The 21,283-nt window shown below is 34.6% G+C and overlaps 2 protein-coding genes across 5 annotated transcripts in view; one reads left to right on the forward strand and one right to left on the reverse strand.

Moving 5' to 3' along the window:
* Positions 1-2,012: 2,012 nt before the first annotated feature.
* LOC141390978 (immunoglobulin-binding protein 1-like) lies at positions 2,013-6,643 on the reverse strand. The gene is made up of 3 exons (XM_073963896.1): positions 6,628-6,643; positions 4,375-4,432; positions 2,013-3,007 (listed from the first exon to the last, which is right to left on the reverse strand). Exons 1-3 carry the CDS (start codon positions 6,641-6,643, stop codon positions 2,203-2,205), a joined length of 879 nt encoding a protein of 292 aa, XP_073819997.1. The 3' UTR covers positions 2,013-2,202.
* Positions 6,644-10,399: 3,756 nt separating this feature from the next.
* LOC141400632 (uncharacterized) overlaps positions 10,400-21,283 on the forward strand; it is a 32,777-nt gene continuing 21,893 nt past the window's right edge. Inside the window, exons 1-3 of one of the 4 annotated variants that reach the window (XR_012412179.1) lie at positions 10,400-10,751; positions 10,831-11,131; positions 12,093-12,315. Coding sequence is in view for 1 of the 4 variants with exons in the window: in XM_073979971.1 (XP_073836072.1) it covers positions 10,746-10,751; positions 12,093-12,143 (57 nt within the window). In the remaining 3 variants the exon portion in view is untranslated. Of the gene's footprint in view, positions 10,752-10,830; positions 11,132-12,092; positions 12,316-21,283 lie in introns of those variants that run through there. The other 3 variants (XR_012412170.1, XR_012412180.1, XM_073979971.1) reach the window with 3 other exon arrangements.

A 21,283-nucleotide genomic window follows, 5' to 3' on the forward strand; every position in this document is an offset into this window, starting at 1 on the left:
ATACCACATTGGGGTCTTCGACGAATATTTCGCGGTGTTATATGAATTTTTACCAAAAAAAAACTTATAATACCCTTTTCCACATTGTGGTATAGGGTATAAATACCACAACTACTGCTTTTTATCCAGTTTCGAAACATGTATTCCTTTTGTAGCGGAAATGTATACTTCCCGAGATACAGACCTCCAAAAATATCTAATTCAAAAGAAAATTTTGTTCCCATTCCCAAGATTTGCACCTGTCTATAGGAGAAGTCTTAAATCCCTGCCGAAGGCCGGCTATTGAGGGAAGAATAGGTTAGGGCCTTTGTGGATCTTTTCAGGCCCATATCTCGGGAAGTATACATTTCCGCAACAAAAGCAATACATGGTTGGAATCGGGATAAAAATCACTATATGTGGTAATTTTTTCATAATTTGCTGCGTTGGGTCGGTAAAGGAAAGGTGTTCCAATTTAACAATTGAAGGTGTCTACCATTTTTTTATTTTGCATTTAAAATTCTTCTTCAATCCATAAAATCTTGTACACACTTAACAGCTATATTATTTGATTTTGTGTCAACAGATGTGAAAATAATGTTCTCTCCTTCTCTGGCCTTTCCTACATCTTGTTCTGTGTGCGAGAATGCGGATTGGATTATGACAATAGTTTGTGAGATAGGGCAACACGGAAATCAAAGACACGAAAATCCAATGATGTTGTAGCTTGTGCCTTCAAATATAGTGGCTCTCCTCCACGTTCTTATGTGATAGTGGTCGATTGACTTATGCAGGCAAACCCGTTGACTTGAATTGCGCCAACGATCCGGAACTGAGTTCCAAACGGCTATCGTGTTAAGGCCTCAGTACATAAGAAGGGTTTCTGGCTCTTATGTGACGAGGCCCTTAGTGTTGCTACAACTATAATTCCCTTTCCAATGCACAAATATAAAACATACTGGAACGCAGTGCGATGTTTGGCATACATATTTATCGATATCGTTGGGAATACCTGGCCGTCTACATTGTGTTTCTCCTACTCCATGGATGCACTGCTTCTTGCTGAGATTTGATACCTTTAAGATAAAAAATAGTCACCAGAAACTACTAAATAAGTTATTTTACTTACCGTTTTCCATAATTTATTTAATAATTTGTTCCCTTTTTTATATCTATTTATTTTAATAGCCAAACGTTTGTTTATGTTTTTGCCAAGAAGTCCGCCACAAAACATTCGAATTTAAATCAGCTAATCAAACTTGCAAATTCTTACAAGAAAAATTTTCCTTGCAAAAACTTGTAAACAAAAGTCTCCAAAACTCTCCAATATTCTCTCACAATTCTCTCCAAATTCTCTCTTTTTTACTTTGCAAGTTTGTTATCGAACAGCATTTTGTAAAAGTTTGTGCAAATTTGCACAAACTTTTGGGTTATCGTACAGACCTATTGTTGACATAGAAGGCGCACTTGAAGAATGAATAGTATGCATATACATACAAATATTCCAATGAATTAAGTTTGTACTTTAAATTATTATATGTATACGCTATATGTATAATAATAAATTTATATTTGTTAAATTTTTATAAGAATACAACATTGTTTTAAGAATGTCGTGAATTGAAAAGTCGATTACGTTTATAACAGACAGTGTTCATATAATGGACTAGTTTATTGGTCCAAGTCCGGAAGCTTGGCTTACATCGCTTAATAAGAAGCGGATGGAAACTGTGACTACTACTGGAGAATGAATGGTCGGAAACAAAGTGGGTTATTCTGAAGTAAAACTACCTGTGAATTTTCTCATTTTCTCCTAGGTATAAGTTCAAACGACAGAGAGAAAAAAACCTCCAATAATATTAGTTTTTTGAATCGGTTAGTCCGTAAATGGCCCTATATCATCACAACACGAACAATCTGAATTCTGGTTATCTGATTAAATCCGACAATGTTGTTTTCAGCCTCATTTCGATACCTTTGGAACTTCATTAATTTTCATTCATGCCTTAAGTATAAATAAAGGAACAACAAAATTTCGTTACTTAACACGCAATAAGCTATTTATTGTTTGTTTTAATGTTTTATAAACTTGTGTTAATTTTCAAAACTCCATAATTTTGAGCGTATGAAAATATAAAATGAGATAAGTCTTCAGTGTTTTTCGAATAAAAATATCCGTTATGTATAATCTTGCTTTGTTTTAAATATTGAATGGTTCAAAATTTAACTGCGATTATGGCGATTACCGTCACCACGTCTAACCACATCCCGATATTCATCCATGCGACGCATACGCGCCAAATTCTCGGGATCATCATTTTCAATTTTCTCTTCCATGTCAGCTTTTTCTTCTTCCTCCTTTTCTTCGGGATCTTGGGCGGCAGCCAAAGCCTTCTCCGCATTAATGCGTGCCATTTTTTCTTCATCCGGAAATATACCCTCTTGTACACGTTGTGAATAAAATTCATCAACAGACATGACGGGCAAACTTGGATAACCCATGCCAAAAACAGCCTTTTGTGTAGCATCTTTCGTAAATGGTTGCATTGGTTTGGGTTTGGGAGCAGCACCGTGATGGTGGTGATGATGTGCATGACCATGACTGTGAGAATGACCACCGGCCATTGCTGGTACACCAGGACCAATAACTCCACCTTGTGGTAGAATATCATCCATTCGAGTGGTACCAAATTCAGCCATACGTTGCTTTCTCATTTCCGCCACACCTTTCTCTAGCTTAATATCTTCCAACTCCTCATATGTTTCGATAATACTTTTTTGTAAGAAATTTCGTTTAACTTCATCATCCACTGTTTCACTGCGTACCGCAACACGCATCTTTTTTATTTGTTCTTCAAGTTCCTTTTTCCTTCGGAATTGGGCAATTTTATTGTTGCGTGTCATAGCAGAAGCTATCAACTGTTGTGTTGTATCAATACAACCACTTTGTTCAGAGTTTGTGCCATCATCATTATTCTTTTTGGGACCGTCACACAATTCATAGTCTTGACAACGTTGCAGGAAATCTCTGTAATAAGGAGGAATGCAATTATTGAAATGTATAGGTAAAGTATATATGTATGTATATCCAGAAACGGATCTTCTTGAATCTGAGGAAGACAACAGCTTGTTTGGTTAGGCCCTTAGATTGAAAAGCAACAATGGCAGAGACCGATCGAATGTGTTACACCGAAGCATTTTGACCCCAAAGTGAATTCATATTTTGGCAAATTTTTGCCCATTCCTCATCAGCGGAAACTTTATTTGCTCCAAAAATTGGAATGCCTCTTGTTTCTTCCATGTATCTGAAAAACAATTCAGTTGTTTCATAGTTGACTTCCTTGGACTGAATCTTGGCCTGTTTTTGCTGTGGGACCTGTTAATTGGGCTGTGAACTGAAATAATATAACCATATAACATCAAATATTATAGAATTTATGTTTTACTCACCATCTTCCTTCCATTTCCACATTTTTGTTTTATTTTTCCATTGATAAAATCCATTTCTTTTCTATGCGACAACAAAATACCAAGTGACTGATTTTGACAGTTACGTTCGCAGTGTTGACAATCCTTTCGAAATACTTGAACTGAATTTTGTTGGGAAGTTACGTTTACCTTACGTTTTCATGCGACCTATTCTTCTAGTCAAAGTTGTTAAACAAAGCGTTTAGAGAAACCAAAACAGCGTTTGCAAAAGAATGAAAGCTTTCATTCGCTATCCAGAAACAGGCTGAAAGTTTATACCAAAACTGATGAAAAGAAACTGTTATGAAAATTTTTTAAAATAAAAGCAAAAATTGAGAAAATAAAAGCAGAAATTGAAAACAAACAAAGTTGGACTAAGCTAAAGTACTAAACAAAAGCAAGAAAACTAAACAAAAACTTAAAAACAAAACAGAAATAAAACCGGGAGTCACACCCATCACTGTCCAATTCACCGGGGGAGGCGCTGCTCCCTTGCTTGAGACATGCATTGGTATACCTTTTACCAATAAACCATTACCACCATATACTCCGGACAGACAGACGGACGACAAGCCATATCATTAGATTCCACGTATTAAAAAAAATTAAGAAAACATTATCAAAAAGGGTAAACAAAAGGGATTTGAATAAGATTACTTACCGTATTTTCGGTCTAGGTACAGCACTCGGGGTCGAGCTCGATTCAGGGTTAGGTTACCATATTCTCCTAGTTTTCCTTACTCGCCGTTCAATGTCCAGGTGAATATCCTTTTGTTCGTCCCGAAAAGAAAAAAATATGAAGAAAACATATGAATAAATATTAATTAAATAAAGATATCCCTAAAGCGGGAATATAATTACAGTGCTAATACCATAAACTTACTAGTACTTACTTACACTTTGGGGAAAAGTCTGAACCCGGCCTACACAACAATCATAGCCGCATCTTTTGTGAAAGCATCCTCCTGGTGATCGCTGCTAAAATCTGCAAAGAGAGAAATAAGAAGATTATTTAATTGGCGTCGTAAAAAAATTATAGGAAATAAGCAATATTTAAAATTATTTCTGTCAGAAAATCTTAATATAACCCCCATAATTTATTTTGTATTGATTTAGCTTGTATGATACCTTTTCCTAAGATAATAACGAATATGAATTATTTTGAAAGTTAACGAATTTAAAGAGTACACTGAATAAATGGTATCTATAATGTTTTGAAATTGAAATTGAAATTCTTGAAATATTTCTCTTAATATGGAAGGCTAAAGGTTTTCACAGGTAAGAAAATGTAGATCGCACGTAGGTGGGGAATTAATGGGGTATTCCAGGATACATTCTTGGGAGAAAATGGAATACCACGATGGGAAGGGGATTTCCCAGGCACGAATAACAGCATAGTGCCAAAGTAACCAATCACAGACAGATACATATGAGATGATAATGAAATGATTCATATTATTAGTATTACCCAGCTGGCAATAGTAATTTTATTTTTTTGTCCACCTAGCGAGGTATAACTCTCTGAAAAGAACTGCGGCCCCGAAGACTGAGCTTTCGCCGGTGCAAACGTATCAGCCAGCCAGAGCCGTCAGTGAGTTAGTACCTGCTCCAAACGCTGGGGGTCCCTAGGACAGGACACCTTTCCTTTTTTATTCTTTTATCAGAAGTAAGCAAGGTAAGCAGGCAAGGCAGCTTATGTACGCAGGCCTTTATCTATCAAAATTTACTATGAGGTCTGTTCCAGAACATAAAGGAACAAATTTTATCGTAGTAAAAAATTGTAAATTCTTGCAGGATCTAGAACAGAGCAATGATTTCTCAACGATAAAATCAATTTTTGTTTTTTCATTTGTTAGTACTATAAACAATTAATACGGCATATAGATAACTTTACTATAATTTTTGAAATAAAGTTGTAAAGTTCTATATTGTCGTATATATTTGATGACTAATTCAATTTACAAAATTGAAAATTCATGTTCGTTCAGCTGCGCATAAGCATCTATCTTGATTATTGTAATATGTTTGAAATCAACAAAAAATAAGTGTAAACACCGGGGTGTATTCAGGATTTCGTGAAATCCAGTGGATTTTGGAGCGCAAATATAAACTTGGCTTAAAATCATAAAATTGCTGTAGTGGGGAATTCGATTTAAGAACGCCTAATTTCATGAAATTTTTTTATGAAATTCACGCTAGTGTGGACCGGGACTTAGCAGATAAATGACGAAACAGTCCTAATGCCTTGTTCATACTAAGGCTAATTCGCTCTCTATTCGTTGTTCGAACCCAAATTACGATATAATTACTTCATTTCCCATACAAAATTTTGAGAGCGAACAACGATTTTTGTACATTCTTCAATTTAAATTACTCTCATAATGACGATAAAATATGTCCCATCTCTAACAAATGAGAGAATTTATCGAAATAAATTAATTATGACAGAAAAAAATACATACAAATAATGAAAAGTAAACGGTTTAACAACTAGTGTACATTCAATATATAGCAAATTTTGTATTCTCTTTCATTGCAGTTGCATTTCTTGTCCATCGTTGCAAATTCGCATACAAATTTAGAAACAAAAAACAAATGCCTGCCAGAAAGTCTGTATACCAAAAAGTTATTTTGTCAGTTCTCTCTCTTGTTAATTTTGAAAATAGAAAAATTAAAAATTGTACTGAAAACACCATGGTACAACAAGAAAGGTAGTTTCATGCTAACAGCTGTTTAAACTTTTTTTCAAATTTTAAATTTGACGTACGTTCATTGTCAAAAAGAAATTGACACTGAATGCTTAAAGAAAAAAGTCCTATTGAGCAATGCCGATTCCCACAACAAATTTGGTGAATGTTTGCTTGTTGAAAATCGGCAAGGAAGGAAAGCGCCTTAAGGGCTACGGCAGTTAAATTAGATCATTTTTGCGAAGAAATCTAAGCGTTGGATCCAAATATGTGTACATCTATCGCAGCTGAGGAGCGTCAGCTGCAAGACAAACCAGAGTAGTTTTGGCTCGACTACGCTCGGTATGGTCCAGCCGTCTGAATTCCTATAGTGCATGGATCGATGACACCGCGCAAAACGTATGCTCAAATGACTAGTAGATTCCATAGAAACAGCCACATTCCTAGAACTGGAGATTGACCCAGAGCCAGATTATGCAGAATACGAACTTACAAACATATAATAACATTGTTACAACAACAACAGACTTTGGATTCTTTCAGGGAACACCACATATAAAACTGTTAAACTGTTCATGATCAAATCCACCAACAACAACCCGACCGGACTACAATTATATATTCTGATTTATTATAACAGAAACTACATGTATGTTATATTTTAAGGCGTTTTTATTAATAAAATGTTACACAACTTTATATCAATACAAATGTCGGGAATTATTTGCCACTACCATAGGAAAGAAACAGCTACATAGAATATTTATCAGCTGTCAGAAATTACGTGGCCTGGTTGTAATACTAGAACCTTGGAATATTGTAGATTTGCCCCGCCAATTGTTGGAATGACCGTGAATATTGTCCTTGTATACATATGTATGTATGTATGTGTTTTTTGTTACAGGTACGATTCTAGTACGATTATTACTGATTCCATGCAATATTAATCACGGATAATTGTTGCTGTTGTTGTAGTAGAGATGTTGGTTGCGACCCAATTTTCATATATTGAGAATTCTGTTTTCACTGATGATTATTGCTGCTTCTGAAGAAATACATAAATCCTCACTCAATCCTGTGTGTTTCAATGGCGCAACATTTGTTGTTCCTGGGGTTGATCCTTTGATCCAGGAACGCATTTGTTGTAATTTCTTTGTTCCTTTAGATTTTGTTGTTATTGTGGTCTATGTTCCAAGAATCGTTGTTCAATAGCATCTATAATGTGGGATTGTTTAAATTCGGTGTTGTCAAAAGTGTTTTTTAGCGCTTTACCAGTCAGAGTACTCGTATTTGTTGAAATGTCCAATGATTATTATTTTTTTTTTTCGAAACACAAAAAGTAATGGTAAACAAATATATGTATTTTATTTATATTATGAAATGTCATGTACTATTGTTGTTTTGTATTTGACACGCTCCCGTACAGACATACAGGGTTGTATTTTCCTAAATTTGACAGATGCGACTACCTTTTAGAGTACTCGTATTTGTTGAAATGTCTAATGATTATTTTTTTTTTCGAAACACAAAAAGTAATGTTAAACAGATATATGTATTTTATTTATATTATGAAATGTCATGTACTATTGTTGTTTTGTATTTGACACGCTCCCGTACAGACATACAGGGTTGTATTTTCCTAAATTTGACAGATGCGACTACCTTTTATCATTCTACCATGTGAAAACACCAGAATTGTGAGAAAAAATAGAAAATATGAATGAAAATAACATAACTTACTATTAAATACATAACTAAAAGAAGGACAAATATTTTTTCAGTTCTTATCAATTAATTTTACTCGTCTTTTGGCTGAAACTTTCTTAATAATCAGTAATTAAAATGTATGAAAAAATGAATCATCTTGCTGTGAATTGCGTGCCATATCGTATGAACAGGTTAAGGGGTAGTTTACACTATATGTAAATGTCATATGACATGAGATTTTCCATCATTATACCGTCGATAATATGTGCAATACTGGGGATTTTCCTTACGCCGTTTACTTGGTGCGTCCACACCAGCAAAATTGTAATAAAATTACGTCTCTACATTGCCTGCGTGGGTAGATATGGAATGTTTTTATTTCGTGTCATATGACATTGGTAGATAGTGTAAACTACCTCTAATTCGTGTACGTGATTATGAGAGCGAAAAACTTGATTCAAATGCTGGTATAAACATGGCATAAAACCTAATTTTTGTGATTATAGCTTTCTTCCTTTACTTTTTTAATGGTAAGGGTGGTAAAAGAGAAAAATGTCAAAATTGCTCAAAATTGCTCTCTCATGAACATTTTTACCAGAAAAGTAAAGGAACGGAAAAATGGTAGATGTGGCAGCAATGTCAAAAAGAAACATAAAAAAATCAATTTTCGTATTTTATTTCACAGTTTTTCATTTAGTTTTGTCAGCGTTCGACTCAAAAGTCGAAAAATCAGTTCTGCCACTTTTTACCTGCAGAAAGTTTGCTGGTAGCCTGTGGTAGAAGAGAAAGTCATTTTCGCTCTCTCTCCACTCTCACTCTCTTAAAAATTGCTTCCAGTTTTGCCACTTTTCGGGGTTGAGGAACGCTTTGCAGGTTAAAAATGGTAACAAATGGCAAAAATGGTAACCTCAGGTAAGTAAAGGAACACAGCTAATGTAAAAAGCATGTAAAGGTAGACGTCATTTCTGAAAGAAGAATAAAGAAAAATATCAATCTATGTTGCCCTTGGTCTTTTATTCTTCCATCAGATATGACGTTCAACTTTTTGGGTGTGTTTTCGGCTTAAGTAAAGTTAAGTTGACGCCCAACTTTACTGAAACCTCGGATGTATTTTCAGCTTAAAACAATAGATCTGCTCGATAACCAAAAAATTTGTTCAAAATTGGTCTGTCTGGTTACTTTCCCAGCTGAAAAGTAAACAGACATCTCCCCTGCAAAACTTTGCAAGCAATCAGCTGATTTTCCAAAACAGAACAATTTTTCCGGCATTAAAGGAAGCAAAGCAAGCAAAAATTTTGTATTTTATTAAAAGTAAAAATAAATACCCCAAAAAAAGAAATTTTTCCATTTTGCAAATTTGTTCTCCAAAAGACCAAACAATTGGGCTTGTTATTTCCGCAATAAAATTGTTTTCAATTTGCACAAACATAAATCATCAAATAAATAAAAACAGATGATTGATTGTTTTCACGAAGAAGAAGAGTTGCAAGTGGTTGCAAGAAGAAATTTGTCCAGCAAGAACTTACAAACTCTCAGAAAAAGAACTGTTAAAGAGTTTCTCTCGATTCGGTCTCTTTTGCTGGATTTTTGTGTTAGCAGACGACAGTTTGTCAAATTGTTGCAAATTTTAAGGGCCAAATACATGCGGTCCGTTCTGCGACGCGTTGCGCGTTGAAAACAACAACCACATGAAAAATGTATAAGTGATGCCAGTTTTCACGTGGTTAACTGCAAAAACGGTTGTAAAATTATTAATGATAATCGTCGATTTCTTTTTGTTTTCCGTCCACATATATTGTTTTTGTTTTGCTTCTTCCCAGTCCTGTTGTGTTCTTTGTTATTTGAAATAGTTTTGTTTTCATTTATTCAAAAATGTCCATGTTTATTGTCTACGAAAATTACCAGACAGTGCCGAGGCAACTAGCCACATGTTTGTATGTATTAGTGAATCAGAGTTGTATTTGCAGACAGTCTGTCTTGTGTAAACGCCAAGTTAGGGTAACCAGACAGAGCTAAAGCGTGCCATACACTATCAAATTGGCTTGTCCATTCGATGAACTCCTTCCGTACGTGTGTGCTTGATAAGTGTGTAGCAAATCATTCAATCAGCCTTCAATCTGCAACCGAAATCTTCAAACTTTCCTCTAAAAACGAATGAAATTAAATTTTTTTTATTTCTTTCCAAACACAATGTTTTCTTTTTTTAATTTCTTTTTGACAATTTTGAAAATAAACCATATTCATCGAATTGATTGGGTTTCATTTTGAAAATCAAAACTATTTTGATTTTCCTCAATCCATAAAATACACACACACATTCTCATATTTTGAAAAATATACACATACTACTACAAATGTTGACATCAAAATTTGATAGTGTATGGGGCGCTTAATGCTGTTGTGTTCTACTATGACCGATTTGATGTAAATGTGATATTAATTATCATGATTATCCCTCCCTATGTAAATGTACCATACTCTTGCAGTCACTACTCCTCATTGTGATTTATTTATTGTCAACATTATTGGTCTTCATTGTGAATAATCATGAGTAATTTTTGACATTTATTTAGTTGTCTTTCGTGGTTCGTGTTGTTGGCAGATTATTTCATTCGCAGTTCTAGGCCGTTCAATTGTTTTTATGTAAAAAGTAATAAGTATTAAAATAAGTATATTAAAGTTATTTTGGTTATAAATGTTACCAACTATGGACTGATAAATGTCCTGAACTCCATCTGGGCATGTGATTTGTGTAGTGTACTCCAAACGAAACTAAAAAATTTTTATAACCCAAACATTGAACATACATACATACATTACATTTTGGCCCAATACACGCAAATATCCATTTCGCAGTTGATTCATTTTCGGTGAAAGATCGATAGTTTAATCGGGTATTTATATATGCAGGTAAGGAAGTTTTAAAAAAGTTGCAATAAACATTATGTTCTTTAGAATTTTTGCAAACACTCGGAATGAATATCCTTAGCTTTTCACAAGTTATTGTCTTACAGAGCTGAAGTGATATCTATGATGAAAATAATATGTACCTCTTATTTGTGGCGATGCTTGTGTTTATATTTTGACAGCGCCTGCCCTTTTTTCGTCGTTTGTACACACCAATCCAATTCGATTCGCAATGATGGGGAGTAATGAACAAGTGGGACTATTGTGGTTGCAATTTGTCGTCTTCAATGGATATTATCGATCGAGTTATTATTTACCTCTGTTGCCTCTATAATGGGCGATGATGAATTAAGAATTTGTTTTGAGCTCAATTATAAAATAAGGTCAAGTTCTGTTTTATATCAACAAATAGAAATTTTAGACAAAGTTTTTTGTGTGCTACTGAAAAATCATGCTCATCTAAAATGATGTAATTTCTGATGACAACTGATGTAATTTCCTATAGACATTTTGTATGAACGTGTCATTCGAAAATCAGATTTGACATTGGAACTAGTGTGTCAGTAGTAAGTTAGTAGTTGCTGAGGGACCATGTGTTGACATTGGAGGTTGCGATTCAGTAGAGACGTTGGAGGTAGTGAGCCAATAGTTTATAAAGCGTCGTATGGAGTCATTGGTACCAGATTTTCACTACTAAGCATGGCACAATTACCCAGGTAGTGGTATAACACCAGCTGATCGAATGTGAAAAGTCAAATCCCTTTATAAAAAATAAAAAATTGTAATTTCCCCAACAACATAAAGAAAGTTTTGACATAACATATTCAAAATTTTACGATGCCATTACCTGGGTAATTGCCATGCTACTAAGTTTTTTGGCCTATTCGGAACTTTTTGCTATATAATATGTATAATAAGACATTGAACCTACACTTTTGTTTAAATAGTATATTTTATTAATGAAAAACATATAATATTGCAAATGCTAAAAAATGCAAATTGCGTACTACAGTCTTTTTATCTTTAAAAAGGGCTAACCCAAGATTCCACATAAGCACAAAATTAGTAAATAAAGCCAATGTTTTCACGGCTGGCTAAATATTTTAATATTTAAATAATAACAAACTCGTCTTCATTGTCAGAAATATCATAGCCTTTTTTATTTTCATGGCAATAAGACTTGGTCCAACATGTCTGCTTAAAATATTTGTTCCTCTGCTGCACTTTATGCTTCATCAAGCTATACCCTGAATGTTGATATAACATCTAGGAATTGAACAGAATAAACATGTATAAATAAACATAACTAAACAAAATTTCCTTTAATTTGCTTACATTTTACAGCTTTACAAACATTGGAAAGACCTCGCAATCGAATTTTGCCAAATATCAGATGTAAGTTGCGATCAGCATTTCCATCGAGACGGGACAATATATTCGTCAGGCTCCACAATCTTCTCTGAAGGAATGTCTAATTGTCGAAGTTTCACACAAATGTTGTCAACCGCCTCAGAATTTTCTTTTTGCTCATACTTGTTGTTATTAAAATTATATACCTGAAGTTTAATCGCTCGTTAAATTTACGATATTCTATTGATTTTTCACAAAAACACTTTTTTCACGAACCTACAAATTATATTACAACAATTTGAAGAAAATGCTTCGTTGGGCTATCAGTAGTGAGATTCTTTAACGCATGTTTTGGCTACCGACAAATAGTTTCTTTATTGCGTTAAATATAAATGTTGTTAATTTATGGCCTCCTTAAGGGGCATTTGAGAGTAGTACTCTTTTCCAGAAGCAACTATTAATGTACATACATCGTTATTAGGTTGTTTTTAATATTTTTACTTTAGTTTCAGGGTTACTTTAGCTTTTATTTTATTAATAGAATAGATACTTTAAGCTGGAGAATATTGTATTAGATTATTGACCTATAGGCTTTTTAATACAAAATAAATTTCAAATCAAAAATTGAAACGCAAAATTATGTATGAATAAAAGTTGGCAACACTGTTGCTATCGGTAGGACTTATCAACAACTTCATTTTGGTTGCTAACTTACCGAAAAATTTCAATAATTACCGAAATTATAAGCATTGCAATTTCACCGATTTTTGTCGGTAACCAAAAAAAATGCGTTAGAGAATCCCACTACAGCTGTCAATATAAACAATGCTTGTTCTTATTAAGGTAAAAGTATCAAATGATGACAACATGGTGACAAATGCTCTGTTCCAGAACCTGAAAGAAGATACTAATTTTTACTACGATAACATTTTTTCCTTAATGTTATGGTTGAAAATGGTAAAAATTAGTAGATTCTTGTAGTTCTGGAACAGACCAAAAGTGTTGACTTTGTCACCATAATAGTAGACAAAGTGGTGACATGTCCTACAGGGTAATTTACAGTTGGAGTCCATGTCGAAATCTGCACAGGTGAATGGAAGTAAAAATCTTTTTGTAAGACGAATCAAAATCAGTTGCGGAGGGAGTAAACTCTGTTGCGAAGTGCGGCGATGCTTAAACTGCAACACTAAAGTTCTCAACCTGTCGTTAGCCAGCCAAATCCTTCCCGAAGTCTGGAAAATAGCCCAGCTACTGAAGTCTGGCAAGGATGCCAGCAAAGGTGAATCGTACAGACCGATTTCGCTTTTGTCGCCCGTAGCAAAGACCCTTGGAGCTTTAGTCCTCACAGCATCCGAAATAACTGTCCAGTTGCCGATCAATAGCATGGGATCCGTAGGCATCACAACAACTGCTCTGCACGCCATCTCCACACATATTAGTCGAGGACTCAATCAGAGCAAGCCAATTTGATAATTAAATTTGGGCAATCTCGTTCAATTGAACGGTCCTGATCACCATCTCGTTCAATGGACACCGGTAATTTCTTTGACAAACGGCGTATACTCAATATCACACGTTGGTTTTTATGATGTTACTCATTCGTCTTTGAACGAGGACAGTGATCCGGATCGTTCAATTGAACGAGATTGCCCAATTCTATTGATAATAAATGATGTGTGGACGCCAGTCGTACTTAGAATTTAGGATCAAGAAGTTCAAGTCCCGTAGAGTGAAACAGGAGTTGTCCAAGGTGGGGTGATATTGCCGGAGCTGTCTAACCTATACATCTTCTGAATTCCAACCGCTGCAGACGGCATTGAGACCGTAACGTATGCGGATTAATGTACGATTTTAGCGTAAGGTGCCTTCCCCGATGACATTTGTAAAAGGCTGAACTCCTTTTTGTCTGATCTTACTACCTTTTTCCACTCGAGGAATATACAAATATCAGCCAATAAATCTACGGCCACTCTGTTCACAACCTGGGCGGCAGAGTTGAGAACATTAGAGTTGAATGTCATGGTCGATGGTAGCAGAATTCAGACCAAAGACCCAGGCAGGCCAGGGGGTATTCATGATCTAGAAAGAGACGTACAACGTTACAAGAGATAACCCCTAGATCAACAAGCCTATCAAGCAAGTTTAAGTAGCATTCACATGAATGGAGTCGCAGATGCAAAAAACAACTATCGTGTGAATGCGGTCCTCGGAGAACATCCACCATCTATCGCAGCTGAGGAGCGTCAGATGTCAGGACAAAGCAGAGTAGTTTTGGCTCAATACGCTCGGGATGGTGCGGCCGTCTAAATTCCTATAGGGCAGGGATTGATGACACCGTGCAAAGCATCTGCCCAGCATGCGGCACAGGCCCGCACGAAACACTGCATCTTTCAACTGCCCTACAAAACCTACTAAGAAACTTAGGTATGTAGCTTTGTGGTTACAAACCATTGAAATAGCCACATTCTTACAACTGATAGACCCAGAGTCAGATTAAGAAAAAATGAACATATAAACTACTGTTACAACAACAACAAACTGCAATTATGGATGTAACCTTTTTGATGATAATTAAATTAGAATTATTTCATAAATTCCTTTGAATTAATAAAAAATCCTGAAAATCATATTTCAATACAGCATTTTCCATTTTCCGAACAAGACGTGAAAATTTCATTCCTAAGGGTTGGGGAAATGACATGTTAAAGCATTGGTGGAAATGCCATGTCAAAGCATTGCTGAAAATGACATGTCACAGCGTTGGTCAATATGACATGCTTTGGATACAAAAATTAATATGTAGTATCTTTTGGGATCTACGCTCATATAAAACTCATTGATGAAGATGCTAAAAAGATGACATACCAGATCACTTGCACCCATGATTGAATAGCATTATTGGCATCGAACATTTCGCTGGGTATTTAATGGACGTGATTACAAGTGGCTCATTTGTACTGGTTCAAAAATCCAATATTTGAACCAACAGCTGAGTAGCATGTTCTTACCGTATATATTAATTTACTTTATTATAGTATTAAATTCTATTTTGCAATTTTACTTGGAACTAGTCTCTGTTCGCCGGTGAGAGAGCGATGCCATCTGAAAGTTGCCCATTATATTCATTTTCTCTTCAACAATCTGATCAAGTACTATTTTCTTCGTTTTCACTAAAGGATAAGTGAAAATAGCATGGTTAAGATCTAAAAAAAGGTTGAATTTTTAGGGGTCACCCATGATAGAATAACATAGTTGGCATTGCTGTTTGTGTAAACACAACAGGTGAAAAAGAATGCCGTATTTACTAGTAATTGACACTGAAGAGGAGTAAAATACGCCATAAAAACGCGTAAATTTCTGTGAAGGCTAGTAAAAAATTTGTAATATGTCTCTTTTTAGAATAGCTTCCAATTGACATCGCAATTCATAACACACTCATGTTCTGGTAGAGAGCAAAAGCAAGTAAAGTGTTATAATTGAAATCAATTAATGGTCCGGTACAGGAATAGGGGTAGGGCAGGGTTGACTGACGTTTGATTAGGCTAATTACAATCACCCAAGAATAATATGTATGAAACTATTCTGCAAACAAAAACATTATCTTATGGTTTTAAATTTGAACCAAACACGGAAAATCTGTCCAAACAATGACGTAATAGAAAAAAACAAAGTTTAATTCCTTTTCTGTGATTACAATAATTCGCTATGATTTAGCCACCATAACGACAAACATACATACATACACATTGAATACATATATAATTAGTGGCGTCTCTACTAAGGGGTAGTTTACACTATATGTAAATGTCATATGACATGAAATTTTCCATCCTTATATATTCGCTAATATGAGTAATATTGGAGATTTTCCTTACGCCATTTACTCTGTGCGTCCACACCAGCAAAAATGTAAAAAAACTACGCTTCCACATTGCCTCCGTGGGTAAATATGGAATGTTTTTATTTCGTGTCATATGACATTGATAGATAGTGTAAACTACCTGTAATCTACAAATATCAAATATCCCACATATTAAAATGCACAAATATTCTATCAAAAATTACAATACAATTTTTGGGGCGTATGCCAACGATAATTTCTTAACAAATGCTAGATATAGGTACATTTTTGTTTTCTCTGCCATAAACACAGTCATTTTCTATTTAGTCAAGTTTTTTGTTTCTAGTTATGTACTTACATGATACAATTTTTCCTCACAATAGCTTTGCTTTATATGTTGGAAACGATATTTCTTAATGTGATAAATAACTGCGATTACATCGCAGCACAATTAATTAATTTTGTTGTAAATACTTCTCAATATTTCTTTCTAATATTTCTGATTTCTGGACACACAAACTTAATGAAAAAGGGAACGAGAGAGAGAGGGATCCAAAGGTCGACTTTTATCGATAAAAAATCGAAAAAGCAACTTCGCTAAAATCATTGTATGAATTCACACGTTCAAAGTTAATAGGGATGAAATTTGACTGTATGGTAGAGAGAGTTGTATAGTTCATGAACGAACTAGTTCAATTGAACGATTCATCGAAAAGAGCGTATGAACTAGATCAGTCAATATAGTTCAATAGTTCACTAAGCGCCAACCGAAAGATCCACGAAGACCGATCAACGAACGAACGATTCACAATCTAGTTCAACACGTCGTTTACAAATGCATAAATTGTCTATTCGCTTAAAAGATTGCAGCATGTCACTCCTTTTGTTATTGATTTTTTAGGTTGCAAATTTCGTGATTTTATTAATTTACGAATATGCCTTCTCTTCTACAAATGCTTTAAGATGCAGACGCCACTTTACTTTGTACATTTATTCAGTTTTACAAGATCATATCGGAACCCCCAAATTTGCATTCCTTTGATCACACCTCCATTAGAGAGGTCGTTTCTTGTTCGAGTAGCTAGAGTATATAATGTATTGCCACTGCCCTTAAGAGGAGTTTTTGGTCTTTCACTAGTTGTATTCCGCAGAAAAATGTTGGAGTATATTGTTTCACGTTACTCCCAATTGTGATTTATATAAATTTTCATATTATCCGCTTATAGCTCAAATGCTTTAAATATTTTTTTTCCTATGCTGCATACATGTGAATTTGAATGTAGTCACTGTGTCGTATTTTGCTTGAAATATTTAGGCACATCACTGAGTGGTTCATTTCATATTCAGATGTAAATGTAGTTTTTATTGGAGTAGTTCAAATTCTTACTTTGCATTTAATGATCTGAAGTTTCATAAAAAATAATGAATTTTCATAAAATATTTCTTTTTGAAATTCTCATTAATCAAAAAAATAAAAAATTTAATATTATTTATGCATATTTATATTGCTCTTATTATAAATGCTGTATTTCTTTTGGAGTAGTTTATTATCCTTTCCATTCTTGGAGTATCAAAATTCAATTAATCAAAATGTTTTTTATTTAAATTTTTTTTATTTTATAATTACTGCCCCCTTTTTTTATACATAGTAATTATTTAGTTCTAACATCCCTCCCTTGTTATATTTAAGCTATTTTATATAATATTAAATTGAACATTATACTGTAGTACACAGCCTTAAGGTCGAAAGACTGGGCATATGAAAATTGAAATAAATAAAAATAAAAAAAGTGACGCCGTCGTCAGTGTTATGTGATGCCCTCGTAATGTGATGTGTTTGTTTATTTTTGGATCAAGGTAGTGGATCCGAATGATTGAACTGGATATTGAACTATAAACTAGGTTACTGAACTAGTTCAGTTAAAAGAGCTGAACTATTTAACTAGATCTTTTAAATGAACTTCTTCTTCTTTATTTGCCTATTCGATTTTCGAATGTTGGCGACCAAAATGCAAATATAAGTATAATATTACAATAGTTTGAATTATTAAATATTGTTTATAATATCGGCAAAAGTCTCTCTGTTTCTAGCTTCGCTTAGCAGGTTTATGACGTCACGTATGCCGGTCCATTCTTGGATGTTGTTGATCCACAGAAGTTGTTTCCTCCCTCTTGTCGGCCTTCCTTCAAAGTTTACACGGATAATACTTTGCAGCAGTTTGTATTTTTGATTTCTCATAACGTGTCCCAAGTATGATGTTTTTCGTCTCTTTATGTTATTCAACAGCTCTTTTTCTCTGTGTACTCTTCTGAGAACTTCATTATTTGATATGAAGTGTGTCCACGATATTTTTAGGATTCGTCGATATGTCCACATCTCAAAGGCTTCGAGTTTTTTCATATCTACGGATTTTAAGGTCCATGTTTCCACGCCATATAATAGGACAGACCATACATATGTTTTAATATATCTTATTTTAGTTTTTAAGTTTACATTATGGCTTGTAAAGACTTTTTTATATTTAAAGAATGTGTCTCTAGCCATTTCAATCCTGCAGGCTATTTCTTTAGAAATGTTCCATTCGTTGTTGATTATAACTCCCAGATATTTAAAGCTTTGGACTCTTTCCACATTTATTTCACTAATTTTTAATGGGGCCGCATTAGTATATGTATGGCGTTTACTGATGACCATGTATTTCGTTTTGTTGATATTAATTTTAAGACCGTATTTTTCGCTGCAAGTGGTCAGCCTGTTGACGAGTTCTTGAAGTCCTGACATATTATCAGCTATAAAGGCCTGCGTACATAAGCTGCTTTGCCTGATTGCCTTGCTTACCTGCTTCATTTCTGACGTAATAAAAATAATAGAATAAAGACGAAATTTCGAACTGGGTTGCCATCAGTTGGAAATTGGGTCGGCCTTCTTTGTTCTTTTATTTTTTTATTGAAGCAGCAAAGCAAGGCAATCAGGCAAAGCAGCTTATGTACGCAGGCCTTTAGAGTGGTGTCATCGGCATACCTTATGTTGTTAATGAACGTTCCATTTACATATATTCCTTTCCGGATATCATTTATTGATTCTTTGAATATTCGTTCAGCGTATATATTGAAAAGTAGAGGGGACAGGACACAACCTTGTCTAACACCTCTAGAAATATTAATATTTTCAGTCAGTTCGCCATTGACGTTGACTTGCGCTGTTTGGTGCCAGTACAAACTTTTTATGCATTCAAGCTCCTTGCCTTCTACTCCAATGGACAATAAAATCTCTATCATTTTGTCATGTTGGACCGTGTCAAATGCTTTTTCATAATCAATAAAGCATATGAACACGTCCTTCTGCGAATTTCGGCATTTTTGAACTAACGCTTGTAAGGCGAATAAAGCTTCGCGGGTTCCCATCCCATCTTTAAAACCAAACTGGGTGGTCCCCATTGCATTTTCACATTTCCGGTAAATTCTGGAGTGAATGATCTTTAGAAATATTTTGAGTGCGTGGCTCATTAGACTAATAAATCGATAGTCATTACAAAATTTTGGACGAGTTTTCTTAGGAATGGTTATAAAAATGGATGTGAGCCAATCTTTGGGATATTTACTAGTTTCGTAAACATAATTAAAAAGTTTCGTCAGAAGGTTAATGTTTTCACCATCAATTAACTTCAACAATTCGGAAGGAATCTCGTCTGGTCCACATGCTTTTTTATCTTTTAGCGCCTTTACTGCTGTTTCAACCTCCGATCTTGTGATAGATGTCCCAGATAATTGTTGATCTACCGGCCTTTCGTAGATGGACCGATTTTCGTCAGTAAAAAGGATTTTTATATACTTGCTCCATATGTTTTTCATGTCTATAGTATCCAAAACAGGTTCATTATGTTCATTGTATAGTACTTTAGGTATTCCTCTGTTGTATATTCCAGCAGCTTCCTTAATTTTTTTATGAAGATTGAAGTCGTCATGTAATTGTTGCAATCTCTCTATTTCTCTGCATTGATCATTAAGATATTCATTTTTGGCATGGCGTATATTAATCTGTATTTCTCTATTTATTTCGTAGTACAGTTCGTAATTCGTATTCTTATATTTTCGCCGTTCTTCCATTAAGTCCAGTATTTGTTTTGTCATCCAATCTTTTCTTTGTGGCTTTTCTGTATAGGACAGATTATTGTCAGCAATAGTTTTAATGGCGCATTTTATGGATTCCCAAATATTTTCTACATTTTCATTGTTGACTGAGGTTAGTTCGTGGCTTAAAAGTTGTTTCACATTGGCTCGAACTGTTTGATCCTGTAGTTTCTGTATATCAATCTTTTTCTTTTGTTTGGTCCGCTTAGCATATGCAGAAATTTTAATTCGCAATTTAGACATTAATAGGTTATGATCCGATGGCACGTCCGCCCCCGGGTATGTCGACGTCTTTTTTATGCTTGAGCTAAAGCGCTTGTTTATAAGAATATAATCGATCTGATTTCTAATAACATTGTCATTTCTGTCAAGTGGCGATTTCCATGTATAAAGACGTCTTGCAGGCAAGCTAAACAAGGTGTTAGTTATAATCATTTTGTATTCTTGACAGAATTGTACAAGTCTGTCACCTCTTTCGTTTCTTGATCCTAAACCGTATTGACCCGTAATTCCAGGAACCATGTGTTTTCCCACTTTCGCATTAAAATCACCTTGGATAATGGTAATTTCGTGAGATTTTGTTAATCTTAGTAAGTCGTTGATTTCTTCATAAAAGTTTTCTATTTCTTCTTTGCTTTTGTCAGCAGTGGAAGCATATACTTGAATTATATTTATTTTTACTGGTTTTGTGTCAAGTTGTATAAACATAGTTCGGTCCGATTTCGGTATGTAATCTGTTACGAATCTTGCTATACTTTCCTTCATGATTATTCCTACTCCATTCCTATGGTTTCTATCCAGATTTCCAGAATAAAAGATTTTCATGTTTTGCGAAGTGAAATCTCCACTATCAGGCCACCAAGTTTCGCACACTCCTAGTATATCTATATTCAGTTTTTTCATTTCAGATATTGTGTTTGCTAATTTGCCAGATTCATATAGACTTCGTATATTCCATGTTCCGATATTTAAAGTATTTATTGTTTTACCTCCGGGGATTCTTAGCACCATCTCGTTTCCGGAGAATGAGGGCCGTATATTGTTGTTCATATTCATAGATGCATGGTTTACAAGGGATCTTACTTCAGTGGTTTCCCGTTGCCTTCTGAAGGGTTTAAAGTTTTCCGTCTACAAATTCAGCCGCTCCAATGGAGTACAGACGCTGTTTGCTGCCGCCAATTTTTGGTCAAACGCTGCCATTTTCCCTTTGTTT

The sequence above is a fragment of the Musca autumnalis genome, unplaced genomic scaffold (assembly GCF_047663935.1).
Source record: "Musca autumnalis isolate F117 unplaced genomic scaffold, ASM4766393v1 scaffold_1, whole genome shotgun sequence".
Lineage (NCBI taxonomy): Eukaryota > Metazoa > Arthropoda > Insecta > Diptera > Muscidae > Musca > Musca autumnalis.